Raw genomic sequence first — 12,278 nt, 5'->3', positions numbered from 1 at the left:
GGCAGGGCAAAAACTCTGCAGCTCTTCCACAGTGTGGATAGAGTTGCAAGAATGACAGCCCCTCACGGGTTTGTCAACCCCTTCCACCTCCCAGGCCCCTGCCCTAAGGTTTCCAACATGTTTTGTTCACAAGCCAACATGGTGAGCTCTGAGGTTCACATGTGCAGCATGGATCATGGCTGGAGGATGCATATGCTACATAAACAGTCCGTTGGACCCTGCGCCTTCCAGGAGAAATACTGCTGTGGCCACACAATCAATATAGTCTGGCTTGGGACACACTGTGTTCCTTCCCCTTAAATTGTGGAGAAACTCTACAAGTAATGTCAGACCCTGGGAGCTTCTGGTCTCCCACAGTATTCTTATCAGCAAGCTAAAGAGGTATGGGTTGGATGAATGGACTATAAGGTGGATGGAAAGCTGGCTAAATCATCTGGCTCAACGGGTAGTGATCAATGGCTCTATGTCTAGCTGGCAGCTGGTAACAAGCGGAGTGCCCCAGGGGTCGGTGCTGGGGCCAGTTTTGTTTAACATCATTAATGATCTGGAGGATGGGGTAGATTGCACCCTCAGCAAGTTTGCAGATGACACTAAACTGGGGGGAGTGGTAGATACGCTGGGTGGCAGGGATAGGATGCAGAGTGATGTAGGCAAATTGGAGAATTGGGCCAAAAGAAATCTGATGAGGTTCAACAAGGACAAGTGCAGAGTCCTGCACTTAGGACAGAAGAATCCCATGCACTGCTACAGACTGGGGACCGACGGGCTACGCAGCAGTTCTGCAGAAAAGGACCTGGGGGTTACAGTGGACAAGAAGCTGGATATGAGTCAGCAGTGTGCCCTTATTGCCAAGAAGGCTAATAGCATATTGGGCTGCATTAGTAGGAGCATTGCCAGCAGATCACGGGAAGTGATTATTCCCCTCTATTCGGCACTGGTGAGGCTGCGTTTGGAGTATTGTGTCCAGTTTTGGGCCCCCCACTACAGAAAGGATGTTGACAAATTGGAGAGAGTCCAGCGGAGGACAACAAAAATGATGAGGGGGCTGGAGCACAAGACTTATGAGGAGAGGTTGAGGGAACTAGGCTTGTTTAGATTGCAGAAGAGAAGAATGAGGGGGGATTTGATAGCAGCCTTTAACTACCTGAAAGGGGGTTGCAGGGAGGATGGAGCTAGGCTGTTCTCAGTGGTGGCAGATGACAGAACAAGGAGCAATGGTCTCAAGTTGCAGTGGGGGAGGTCTAGGTTGGATATTAGGAAAAACTTTTTCACTGGGAGGGTGGTGAAGCACTGGAATGGGTTACCTGGGGTTGGGGGGTGGAATCTCCATCCTTAAAGGTTTTTAAGCTGTGACTTGACAAAGCCCTGGCTGGGATGATTTAGCTGAGGTTAGTCCTGCTTTGAGCAGGGGGTGGGACTAGGTGACCTCCTGAGGTCCCTTCCAACTCTAATCTTCTATGGTCTTCGCATTGACATACCTCCATCCCCAGACACTCAGAGCAGGCCAAGGGCTCCCTCCCCAAGCAGAGTCCATGTATGCTCTTGTTTGGCCTCTCTGATACCAGGACCCCATCCCGTTGCTTGTGCCACCAGGGTGGGTGCATGCATGAAATGAACTGACGCTCATCCTGGAGCAGCATGGACAAAGTCTCTGGGCCTTCACACTCGGGCAAGGGATTCTGCCCCTGGTCAGTACTCAGCTGAGTGTTGTGTGCAAAAATAGCTGAATCCCTACCTCTCCGGGGCAGTGGTGGGGAACAGAAGTGACTTTCCATAGGTCTGTGCCCCACTTGGAAATCCTGCCGTTATCTCTGTGGACCAACCCGGTTGAGGTGAATGAGAACTACATGGCTGTGGTTTTTATCCCCCCCTGGCTAAATCTGTGGCTGTGGGATTTTTGCCAGTGACTAGAGGATTTTTGGCACAGGATTTGGGGGTCAGCTGTAAGGGTGACTTATCCGCAGACCAGCCTGCACAGCCGCGCCTGGGGAGCAGGTTTGGTGCTGGCGCAGGGACCCGGGATTGATGGGGAGACAATGAGCCCGGCAGCGAGATGGATTGTTAGACTGTAATTCATGCAAAATCTGACACTGCAGATATTCGGAATCAATAAACCACGTTCTGGGTTTTTCCCTTCTCTTTTGAAGGAGGGTTTTCCTTTTGCTCAGCTGAGCCAGGTAGGAAAGTTACAATTTGCTGAGAGCAAAGGCTGGGCATTTTAGCCAGCTTACATCAACCAGAACGCAACCCCTGGCAGACGTGTATGACATGGGAACTGAATACCACTGGGGAGGGGGGCCTTTGGTTTCTGCAATTTGTCAGCCTGGATGTATTGGTTGTGCATGTTAGGGTTTGAGGCAGGCAGACTGGAGATGTGCGTGTGTGTACGTGTGTGTGCGTACACAGGCAGGGCCATATGTATGCCTGGGCTGCTCGCTGCCCTTTGCGGTACTGGGAAAAAATACAGTGTTGGGGGGTGTGTCAATTGATGTGGCAGCTAGTGTGTATTGAAATGTGTCTTGGATATGTGCGATTTGTGTGCATTAAGGTATATGTGATTTACGTGTAGCAGATAGCTCATAGGTGTAGTGGGAGTTATGTGCAATGTGTGTACTGGTGTCTGTGTGTTTTTATTGTACAGAGCTCCAGGAATGCAGTGGACTCTGTGTGTGTTTGTGAGAGAGAGAGAGAGACAGAGAGAGTAGTGGGGGTGGACACATTGTTGTGGCGTGTGCATCTGTGTTGTGTGGTTTGCCTGGTTGTTTTTACAGCTCCATAGCTGTGCTGGGACTGTGGGACGGACTGGAGCGGGTGTAGTTTGGATTACAGTTATGTGTAACAGCATCGCAAGCATGGACAAGCTTGTTGCGCAGCTGCCTGCCTGTGTGTGTTGTTTTGTGTTGCGGGGACTGGAGGGAGGACGGGCGGGACTGGGGGCGGACGGAAGAGTGGTGTTAACCTTTCCCACCAGTGCACTGTAAGGTTAAAAAGTGAGAACCCAGTTTTACTGCCCAGCTCAAGGAGCAGAGCTGGCCATGAAGGGCCAGGAAATCTGTCTTCACCGTATTTCCCCTCATCGCTGGGACGATGATTTCCAAGGGAGACAATTATTAGACTAGATCTGTGAATTTTGCACACAGTAACCTATACAACGCCTGGCTTTTCTTTCTTGGTTTTTTTTTTTTGCATACACTTAAGGCTAAGCTAATTGTTCAGAGAACCTCCTTGTGCAAGGAGCCCTGGGCTCTGGATTTGCTGTGGGGAAGCAGCCAGCAGCCCCTTACACTAGATTCCTTGCTCTGTTTATGCGATTTCCCTGCATGGCCACTGGAGGGACCTTTTCCCTGCTTCCCCCCACCCCGCCCGCCCCTTACAGCTGTTCCCGCAGGAGACTGACAGCTGGCCCCAGGGTTGCTATAGGGATAGGCAAATTGCACGGGCTGTTATAGGTGGAGAGGCGGCTGCCTCCGCCCGGGGAGGCGGGGCCAGGCGTTGCTCCCTATAAAAGGCAGAGTTTTCCCCCCCCAGTTCAGCAAGGCTTCAAATAACTTGCCATGGCGAGGCGGGAGGAGTAGTAGCGGCAGTTGGAGGAGCTGCAGCCGAGTGAGGGGAGCAGGGAAAGGGGGCCCCAGGCAGAGAGAGAGAGCGACGCCCCCCTGTTGCAACTAGGGGGGGCCGCACCCTTGCAGCGAGCGGCAGCCAGCCTGCGGGGAGAGCGAGGGGCGGCTGCAAGTTGCACCGCAGAGTTGCTGCTGCTGCTGGTGCCGGAGGCGCTTTGCCCAGCCGAGGAGGCGGCCAGAGAGCGAGGCAGAGACCGAGACGCAGGAGCGGCGAAGCGCCGGGGCCGAAAAGAAGCCACCGCGTGTGCGTGTGTGTGTGTGCGTGCGTGTGTGCTGGGGGCCTGCGGGGGGGGTGGGGAGGACCAGGCGCAGCAGCGGCTGTTCCCACGCGCCTTGCCCCCTCCGATCCGGATTCCAGGGGGGGGCCTGGGAGCGCAACTTTCTCTGGGAGCGCAACTTTCCCACCCAGCCCCCTCCAGCGTCTCCGTGCCTCTCTTCCTGCGGCTCCCCCCTATGCACCGTGGGCAACCTGCCCCCTAGCACCGTGGGCTCCGGGCCGGGCCGGGGCAGCCCCCCCCAAACCAGCCCAGCAGGGAAGCAAGAGAATCCCAACGTCCCAGGCTCGCCGCTCGACTAGCCCCGGAGAAGGGGGGGAGCCCGTCGGGGCGAAGATCCTGGGCCCCTCCGGAGGGCGCGGAGGCGGGGCGGCGCCGGTGCTCGGCGCTGTGCATGGACTGAGATGGCCTCGGAGCTGGCCATGAGCGGCGAGCTGCCCACCAGCCCGCTGGCCATCGAGTACGTCAACGACTTCGACCTGATGAAGTTCGAGGTGAAGAAGGAGCCGCCCGAGGCCGAGCGCTTCTGCCACCGCCTGCCGGCCGGCTCGCTCTCCTCCACCCCGCTCAGCACCCCCTGCTCCTCGGTGCCTTCCTCGCCCAGCTTCTGCGCGCCCAGCCCCGGCGGCCAGGCGGGGGCCGGCCCGCCCCACCCGGGCGCAGCGGGCGGCAAGGCGCCGCTGGACGATCTCTACTGGATGTCCGGCTACCCGCACCCGCTCAACCCGGAGGCGCTGAACCTCACCCCGGAGGACGCGGTGGAGGCGCTGATCGGCAACCCGCACCCGTTGCACGCCTACGAGGCCTTCCGCGGCCAGCCGCCCTTCCCCGGCGAGGAGGCGGCGGCGGCGGCGGCGGCGCCGGCCGGGCACCACCACCCGGCGCATCACCACGCGCACCCCGCGCATCACCACGCGCATCACCACGCGCACCACCACCACCACCACCCGGCCCACCTGCGGCTGGAGGAGCGCTTCTCCGACGACCAGCTGGTCAGCATGTCGGTGCGGGAGCTGAACCGCCAGCTGCGGGGCTTCACCAAGGAGGAGGTCATCCGCCTCAAGCAGAAGCGGCGCACGCTGAAGAACCGGGGCTACGCGCAGTCCTGCCGCTACAAGCGGGTCCAGCAGCGGCACATCCTGGAGAGCGAGAAGTGCCAGCTGCAGGGCCAGGTGGAGCAGCTCAAGCAGGAGGTCTCCCGGCTGGCCAAGGAGCGGGATCTGTACAAAGAGAAGTACGAGAAGCTGGCCGGCCGCGGCTTCCCCCGCGAGCCGGGCCCCCCGGCCGCCCCCAAAAGCTCGGCCGAGTTCTTCATGTGAACGGGGACCGGGGCTCGGGGGGGGGGTCCTTGGCTCCCCTTTCCCGTCCCGCCTGGCCTCTCCGCGGCCGCCCTGTACCCAGGTCGCCGGAGGGGCTGCTGTAGATAGAGTTCTGTGTTTTCTTTTGCTTTTTGTGCTGGGTGTTGGCGGAGCGGGGCGCACAAGCCGGGCGCGCCGAGGACAAAGGCAGGGGCGAGGTTCCCACCCGGCCGCGCTGGACTGCACCGTTCCAGAAGGGAGCCCCCCCCCCTTCCAGGCCTTCTCCTGCCCTTTCCCACGCTCCCCGGCGCCCCCCGAATGTGTGCGTGTCCGGCGCCCCGAGCCCAGGAAGCCCGAGCTGCGCCTTGGAGAGGAGAAGCAGCCAGGTGAGCGTCACCTCCGCCCGCCCGCTCGCTCGCTCGCTCACTCCTGCGTCTTAACTTGCGTTGTGATACGAAAACTTAACACGAACTCAGACAGAAGCTTGCGAGGGGGGAAAAGACGAACTGAACTTTAAAGACTTGGAGCAATGGGGGGAGGGGGGATACTTTTTTTTCCTCTCTGCTGGAAACTGGGTAACAAACCAAAACCCTTTTGGGAGAAAAAGTGCGTGATAAGGGAACCCTCCTGTGTACACTTCAGTAATCACCCGAATTAGCAGCCGCGTCCGAGGGACTCTTCCAAGAAACTGTGCAACGGAACCGTGGTTCTTAGCAGACTTTTTAAGCAATCCTGCATGCAGGACATGTATGGTGTTTCAATAATCTTCCGTTCTTTTCTACTAGAACAGATGAAGAAAAAGCATGATCCAGTTTTTTCTTGGTAATATTTTGTTTTTGTTTGTTTTATTCCCCCCCACCCCCACCCCCCAACGGTCAGTTTTTAGTTTGCCAGCACTTTTTTTGGGGTGCATCTTAAATAACACATAGTCTTAAAATGTTTGCCAAGTGATGTTTTCTCTCTCAGTGGAAGAGAGCAGCAAAACACTCACAAAAGGGACTGGAATATGTATCTCGGGACTTCAGACTCCAAAAAAGGGTTGAGTTTACCTGCTTTTTATCTCCTTCCTTTTTCTTACTAATAATTCTTCTTGTTTTAAGAAAGGAAACTGAGCCAGACTTAACTTATTTAAAGGTGTCCACTTGTACATATGTAGAGTTTAGTTAGGGTTTTTTGCCTTTTTTTCTGAGCCTATATTTTGCTTGGTGATTTAAGGAAAAAAAAATTTAAAAAAAATCACAAGTCTTAATAAAAGTTTGTATGTAATAGCATGCAAATAATATAAGAATTAATTTAATTATGTTGAAAAAGCCGAATGCACTATATACAGGAATCAATTGGATTAAATAATACTGTTGTTTTATAGAGATTTAAAATTATCTATGCTGTTAAAAATATTGGAAAAAAAAAAGTTAACATTCTAAGATGACCTGAAAGGCAATATAGTAATATATGGACTGCAATCAGTTGGCTGCTATCTCACTATGCACCAGATTTATTTATTAACCCTTGGGAAACAATATTATTTTAACCTTGATGATTTGAAAATGAACATTTCTTGCAAAAAAAAAAAAAAGAAGAAGAAGCAATCTTGCAATTATGCTTTGTGTGAAAGTAAAAAAAATATGCAGAAGCAGTTGGGGTTTTTTAACAAGTTGCTTATTTTAAAAATGCAATCTTGGGGAAAATGTAAAGGTCTTAAAACCAGTAACCCCCACCTCGGGGGCTTTGGGAGCTGGTGCATTTTCGGTGCTGCTTGTGCAGAGCGTTTTCAATGACCTGTTTCGATTTCTGATGGTTTTAACACTGTTGCATCAAGATAAAACTTCTGTTCAGCTAGAGCTTCACTTAGGTCTTTTTCTATAAACTGCCGCTGAGCCATGTGGGCTAGTGCAACCTCAGAACCACCGATATCTTTTTTTGTTTGTTCTTTGAATTGTGTTTCCTTTGTGTTCAGGCGTCGATGCAAAAACTCATTTTCGCTTTCATTTGCTACAGACAAATGAAAAATAAATCTCTTTAGACAGACCCACCTTTTTTTGCCTTCCTAGTTTTTGTAGGGAGGGGGAATCATTTGAAATCTTTGCACTGGTGAAAGTGGTGATTGTCTGTCTTTTGGAGTAGATGTCTGGGGGGAATTAAAGCACACTGGTTTCTTTGCTTTGCCCCAAAATGAAATGGGATGGACTGATCCAAATGTGGGTTTGAGTTTCAATGCAAAGGAAGGGACATGTATGCAACTGCACCCCTCGGACTGAATGACTAGTTAGGAAATGACTTTGACTTCGTTTTGGGAGGCTCTGGATGAAACTCCGTAAACTCCCAGATTAAAAATTCGTTTTATTTTAAAACATGAACCAAAAACTGGCCATATCTGGACAGCGTGGTAAAAATGGACATTCGTTTAACAACGCGTCAGTGTTTTGTCCACTTTTAAAGCGGCGCTTATTTCTTCTCCCCCCGGGTTATGCCTGGCTTTCTGTTTTAAAGGACACACTTGGAAAATACAGCTGGGATGGTCGGAGGAGCAAGATATTAAATAGTGGGAAATGTACATTTAGGCTCAGATCATTTTTCTTCCCAAGTTTTCATCTATGGGGGAAAAAAATCTATGACAACATTTTAGTTCTTTCTGCTCCTTTCCTATTTCCAAAGATTTGGTTTGAAATCACGTGAAATGCCTCACAATTTATTAGCCTGATTTTTGTTTGTTTGTTTGTTTGTTTGTTTCTATAGCTGAAAATTGACATTTTAAAAGAGAAGGTTCTTGGAATTAAGTGGTGGTTTTACTTTTTGTTTTTTAAATAAGGAGACACTGATATCTGAATCGATATATTGGGTATTTTAAACTGTTTTTTTAAAAGGACTTATTACATTGATTATTTTTTATTTTAAGTGGATTTTTAACCCTTCGTTTTATTTTTTTTGCAATGCTGAGATTTAGAATGAGAGAGGATTTGATCAGAAGTCAGAGCGTTTCCCCCACACTTTGCCAGTGTAATCATTTTCTTTTTAAGCAAAGAATTATTTCCACACCAAACGAATGCTCTCCTGAAGAACCTTTTAATGCTGTCTCTCTTATGCCCAGATCAAAAGTGCAGTCCATTAACTTTTGTTTTAAATGGCAAGAAATGATTTTATTTCCCCTTTTGGATACTGTGAGGAATTTTCAATTAAAAAAACAAAAAAAATCCTCCCCAAACCCCAAATGAATATTTTAAACTGCAGTTTAAAAATAAAAGAAGACCAAGCAGTGAATGACTTTAAAACACTTTAAAAGGACTAGAACTAGGGTGGATTTAATTTGTTTGTTTGTTTGTTAAACATCTCTGTGGTTATGGCCGTCACTGGGCGGAATCATTTGGGTGCCAGTTAAAATCCCCGGGACAAATCACTGGTTTTTCCCCCCCTTAAATGAATGGGGACGAATCTGAATGTTTCAGATATTTTAAAACACAAACCAGCAGGGCTCTGCTGTGGCGCAATCTTTCCTCCCACCCTCTGCTCCTTTTCAAGCAGCTGGTTTTGAGTTTCCCCCCGGTTTCTCTGGGCCGTGCGGGCTTGCTTCGGACTGGCGCTGCTCCCCTTTGCGGAGGGGAGATGGACCCTGGCTCCCGGATGCCCCTGGCTGGGTTTGTTTGTAGACTGGAGGCTTTGGGACCGGTTGAGGGTGCGGAGTCGGGAAGCCGCTCCCCGGGGAGAGTCTTGCGTGGCCTGGCTCCTCCAGAAAGGAGGGCTTTCGGTGTGTGTGGTTTTTTTGCTCCGGAGCAGCTGAAATGGACACTTGCCGCCTGGGTCAATCCGGTTCAGCGCTGCCCCGGTTTGATGTAGGGGGAAGGGGATGGCAGAGAGTGCGGCGCTGGGGCGGGGGATGAATAGGACCAGGGCAATGCTGCTCGTGTAGCCAGCCTGCGCTGGCAGCCGGGACCTTTCCTAGCCCAGCCCGAGGAGCGCATCGCCTTTGTCTCCGGGCCAGGGCGGGCTCGGTCGGTTCTGGGCTCTCCGTGCCCTGGGGCTTTGTCCCGGCCAGTTTATGAGTCCCAAGCGCTGGGGCTTTGTCTGCCGCGCCCCTCCCAGAGACTCTCCCAGAGACTATGGATCGGCCGCCGGGAGTTTCTCTGGCTTCCCAGCCTGAGCTCCCCCCCTGGTTAATTTCCCCCTCCCCTCTCAGCGTCCTGAACACCGGCCAGCCTTTCCCTCCGGATCGGCCCCTCCTTTGCCCGCGGTAGTCATGGGGAGAGTTGGGTGAGAGTCCTGACTGCCGACTTTCTGTTTGTGGACTCACAGCGTGTGTGTGTGCGTGCGCCCGTGTGTCAGCTAGCGCCTAGCCTGGCAGCTCGAAATCCAGAGGTTAGATCCTCTCTAGAGAGCGCCAGGCGCTGTACAGAGGAGGGCCTGATCCTGATTCTGCCGCCTTCGGTGGGAGCAGGATTGGGCCCCCAACAGACAGAGAGTTGCCCCTGGAAAGTCTCTCCGCGCGGGTTGAGCGGGGCAGGATCTCCGGCCAGGCTGGCGAGAGCGGGTCCGTCCGTCCATCCCACAAACTCTGTCGGTTTGTCCGCTTGGCATCTTGTGGCCGCCTGGAAGTTTGTTTGTTTTTTTCTCCCGCCGGGCGGAACCCCCAGTTTTCCTTTTCCCGCCCCCCCCCCCCCGGGGCCGCGGAGACACGCAGCTTCTCCCAAACAGAGGGGGTGGGGGTGGGGGTGGCTAGGATTATTTTGGGTCAGTCGTGAACTGGGTAACCAGGAGGAGGCCTTCGGAGCAGGAAACTCAGGCCGGGCCTTACAAGCGAGGGGCCGGCACCGTCTTTTATCCCTTCACTTGGTCTTGTACATTGCGCCCTTTGCTCCCCCCCACCCCCACCTCTTCTTCTCCTTTCGGGCCCTTCGCTGATCTACAACCTCCGACCCCTTTTTATCTACAACCTCCGACCCTGCTTTACCCAGTCCTAGTTTCATGTCCCTGTTGCAGGGGGAGCTGGCGGCGGCGGGTCCTGAGATCCCACGTTCCCCTCCTGCAGGCTGGGCCCCAGGCCCTCAGTCGAGACCCCTCCCAGGTCCCTTGCACCCTCCCAGCCTAGACCCCCCCTCTGCCTGTCCCAGGAGCAGGCCCAGCCCGGGGCAGGGGGGCTGTGACTGAATAGGGCGGACGAAGGAGTGGGGGCGGGGGAAGGGTTTCACTCTACCGGGGGGGGGGGGGGGCAGGCCTCCCCCAGATTGACTTAGACTCAGCGGATGAAAAGCGAGAGCTCGGCAGGACTGGGAACGCCAGGCCTGGCCGCAGAGCGAGCGGGGGACTTCAGTGGCGTGTCTCTGGAAACAGTTTACACCCGCCCGAAGCAGGGCCGTGTCACAAGCCTGGATCCTCTGCCCGGGGGCGTGCGGCTGGCCCCAGCGTGGATCTGACCCGCTGGTCGGGTGGTGTCTGCACGCGTGTGTGCGCGAGCCGTGGACACGCGCCCCCTGGCACTCACCCCACTCCGGGCTGGTCACTTCCCAGGGCCGGGTCCCCGTGGGCGCGTGTGTGCACACGGGATCCAGGCCCCGATTCGTCCCGTGCGTTCCCGCTGGCAGGTTTTCAGACTAGACCGGGAGTGTCCTGTGCGCGGCCGGGCCCAGGCACTGGGAAGGAATATTGGGGCTGCTTTTTTTGGGGGGGGGCACTTATTTAGCTTGCAATCTACCTGCAGCTCTGCCCCTCCCCCCCGTCAGTAATGCTAACACTAAATTGCACGTGTCTGCCGCTCCCCGCACCCTGCAGAGCGCACGGGACACACCAGCAGAGCACACCCGATCCCGCACGGCTCGGTCTGGCTCCGGGCTGAGCCGGGGCCGCGCTCCCAGCCCGGCGCCGAAGATCCTCACATGAAACCTTAAGTCTCGGTGTGCGGAGATCTCGACTTGCGCTGCCCCTGGGGGGTTACAGAGCGACGGCTCCCTCGGCGGGGCCCCAAATCTGGTGGACACTGTAGTGTGTGTGTGTGTGTGTGTGTGTGTGTGTGTGTGTGTGTGTGTGTGTGTAGGGGGGGTGTTTCTGTGGCAAGCTCAGACCGTGCTGGGCGCTGGTAGAGCACAGCCAAGGGCGGGCTGCCCGGCCGGCTGCGCTTGCAAGACGCGGAGTTCACGGATCGCAGTCAAGCGCCAGGCGCTGGTGTGAACGCGGCGCGGGAGGCGATGTGGTCTCCGTGTGGAGATTTCGGAGGACAGGGCTTTGGAGAATCCAGCACTGCTCCGCACGCCGGGTCTAGGCGAGAGCCGCGCGGCTGGGCCGTATATGTGTGTATGCGCCCGCTGTGTTGACAGACACACTCCGGGCGGGCTGGGCGGCCAGCCGAGGACTTAAACCCTCGGCTTTAATTTTCAGGGTCAAACGCTGCCTGGTCCCACCGGGTCTGTGGTGCTGAGCGGGGCAGACAGGAGCCGCCCGGTTCGCAGGAGAGAGGCGGGGCCGTACCCCCGGGGTAGATCCGTGCGCTCTGCGTGTTTCGTCTTAGCCAGGGGCAGACTTCCCCCCCCCCCGGGCCTTAGCGGTGTGTGTCTGTGTGTGTGCGTGCGTGTGCGTGCGTGTGCATGTGTGTGTGTGTGTGGGGGGGGGGGATTTTTTCCTCTCTCCCCCTGTCTGAACCTTTCCGCCCTCCCCCGGCGTTCCCCTGCGCGCTCACTTAGGTTTGGCCCCGGGTCACCGGCGGCCAAGCCCGCAGGGGAGAAGTCACCGGAGTAAAAGCTCCAGGGAACCGAGCGAAACCAGGCGCCCGAGGACAAGGCGAGGCGAGCCGCCCTCCCTTCCCGAGGGCAGCGACGCCCGGCCCCGAGCTCAGGAACCGGCTTTTCCTGCCTCCCCAGCGCCCTCCTCGGCCCGCAGCCCGCCGGGTTCCCGGCGCACCAACAATACCCCGGGGCAGGGGCCCGATTCCGCGCCCGTTGTAAGCAGGGGGGTGTCGCCGTCCAGTCTGCAGGGAGCGGGGCTGCGAGCCGCGCGGCATCCCCTGCTCCGACCGGACACGGGCAGCCGGAGCTGTTGGAGAAACGGTTCCCGTCCTGGGCCTTATTCGTCTGCCTGGCAGGAGCTTTGGACCCCGGGGCCCG

At 55.3% G+C, this 12,278-nt stretch overlaps 1 protein-coding gene across 1 annotated transcript; it reads left to right on the top strand.

Moving 5' to 3' along the window:
* The first annotated feature begins 3,577 nt into the window (after nucleotides 1–3,577).
* On the top strand, nucleotides 3,578–7,225 carry MAFA (MAF bZIP transcription factor A). Its single transcript, XM_067560070.1, has one exon. The coding sequence runs from the start codon at nucleotides 4,300–4,302 to the stop codon at nucleotides 5,212–5,214; it is 915 nt and encodes a 304-aa protein (XP_067416171.1). The 5' UTR covers nucleotides 3,578–4,299; the 3' UTR covers nucleotides 5,215–7,225.
* Nucleotides 7,226–12,278: the final 5,053 nt, after the last annotated feature.

Source organism: Emydura macquarii, unplaced genomic scaffold (genome assembly GCF_026122565.2).
Source record: "Emydura macquarii macquarii isolate MOO-44397 ecotype Brisbane River unplaced genomic scaffold, CSIRO-AGI_Emac_v2 contig_2246, whole genome shotgun sequence".
Lineage (NCBI taxonomy): Eukaryota > Metazoa > Chordata > Testudines > Chelidae > Emydura > Emydura macquarii.
This window is presented reverse-complemented; position numbering and strand designations above follow the sequence as displayed.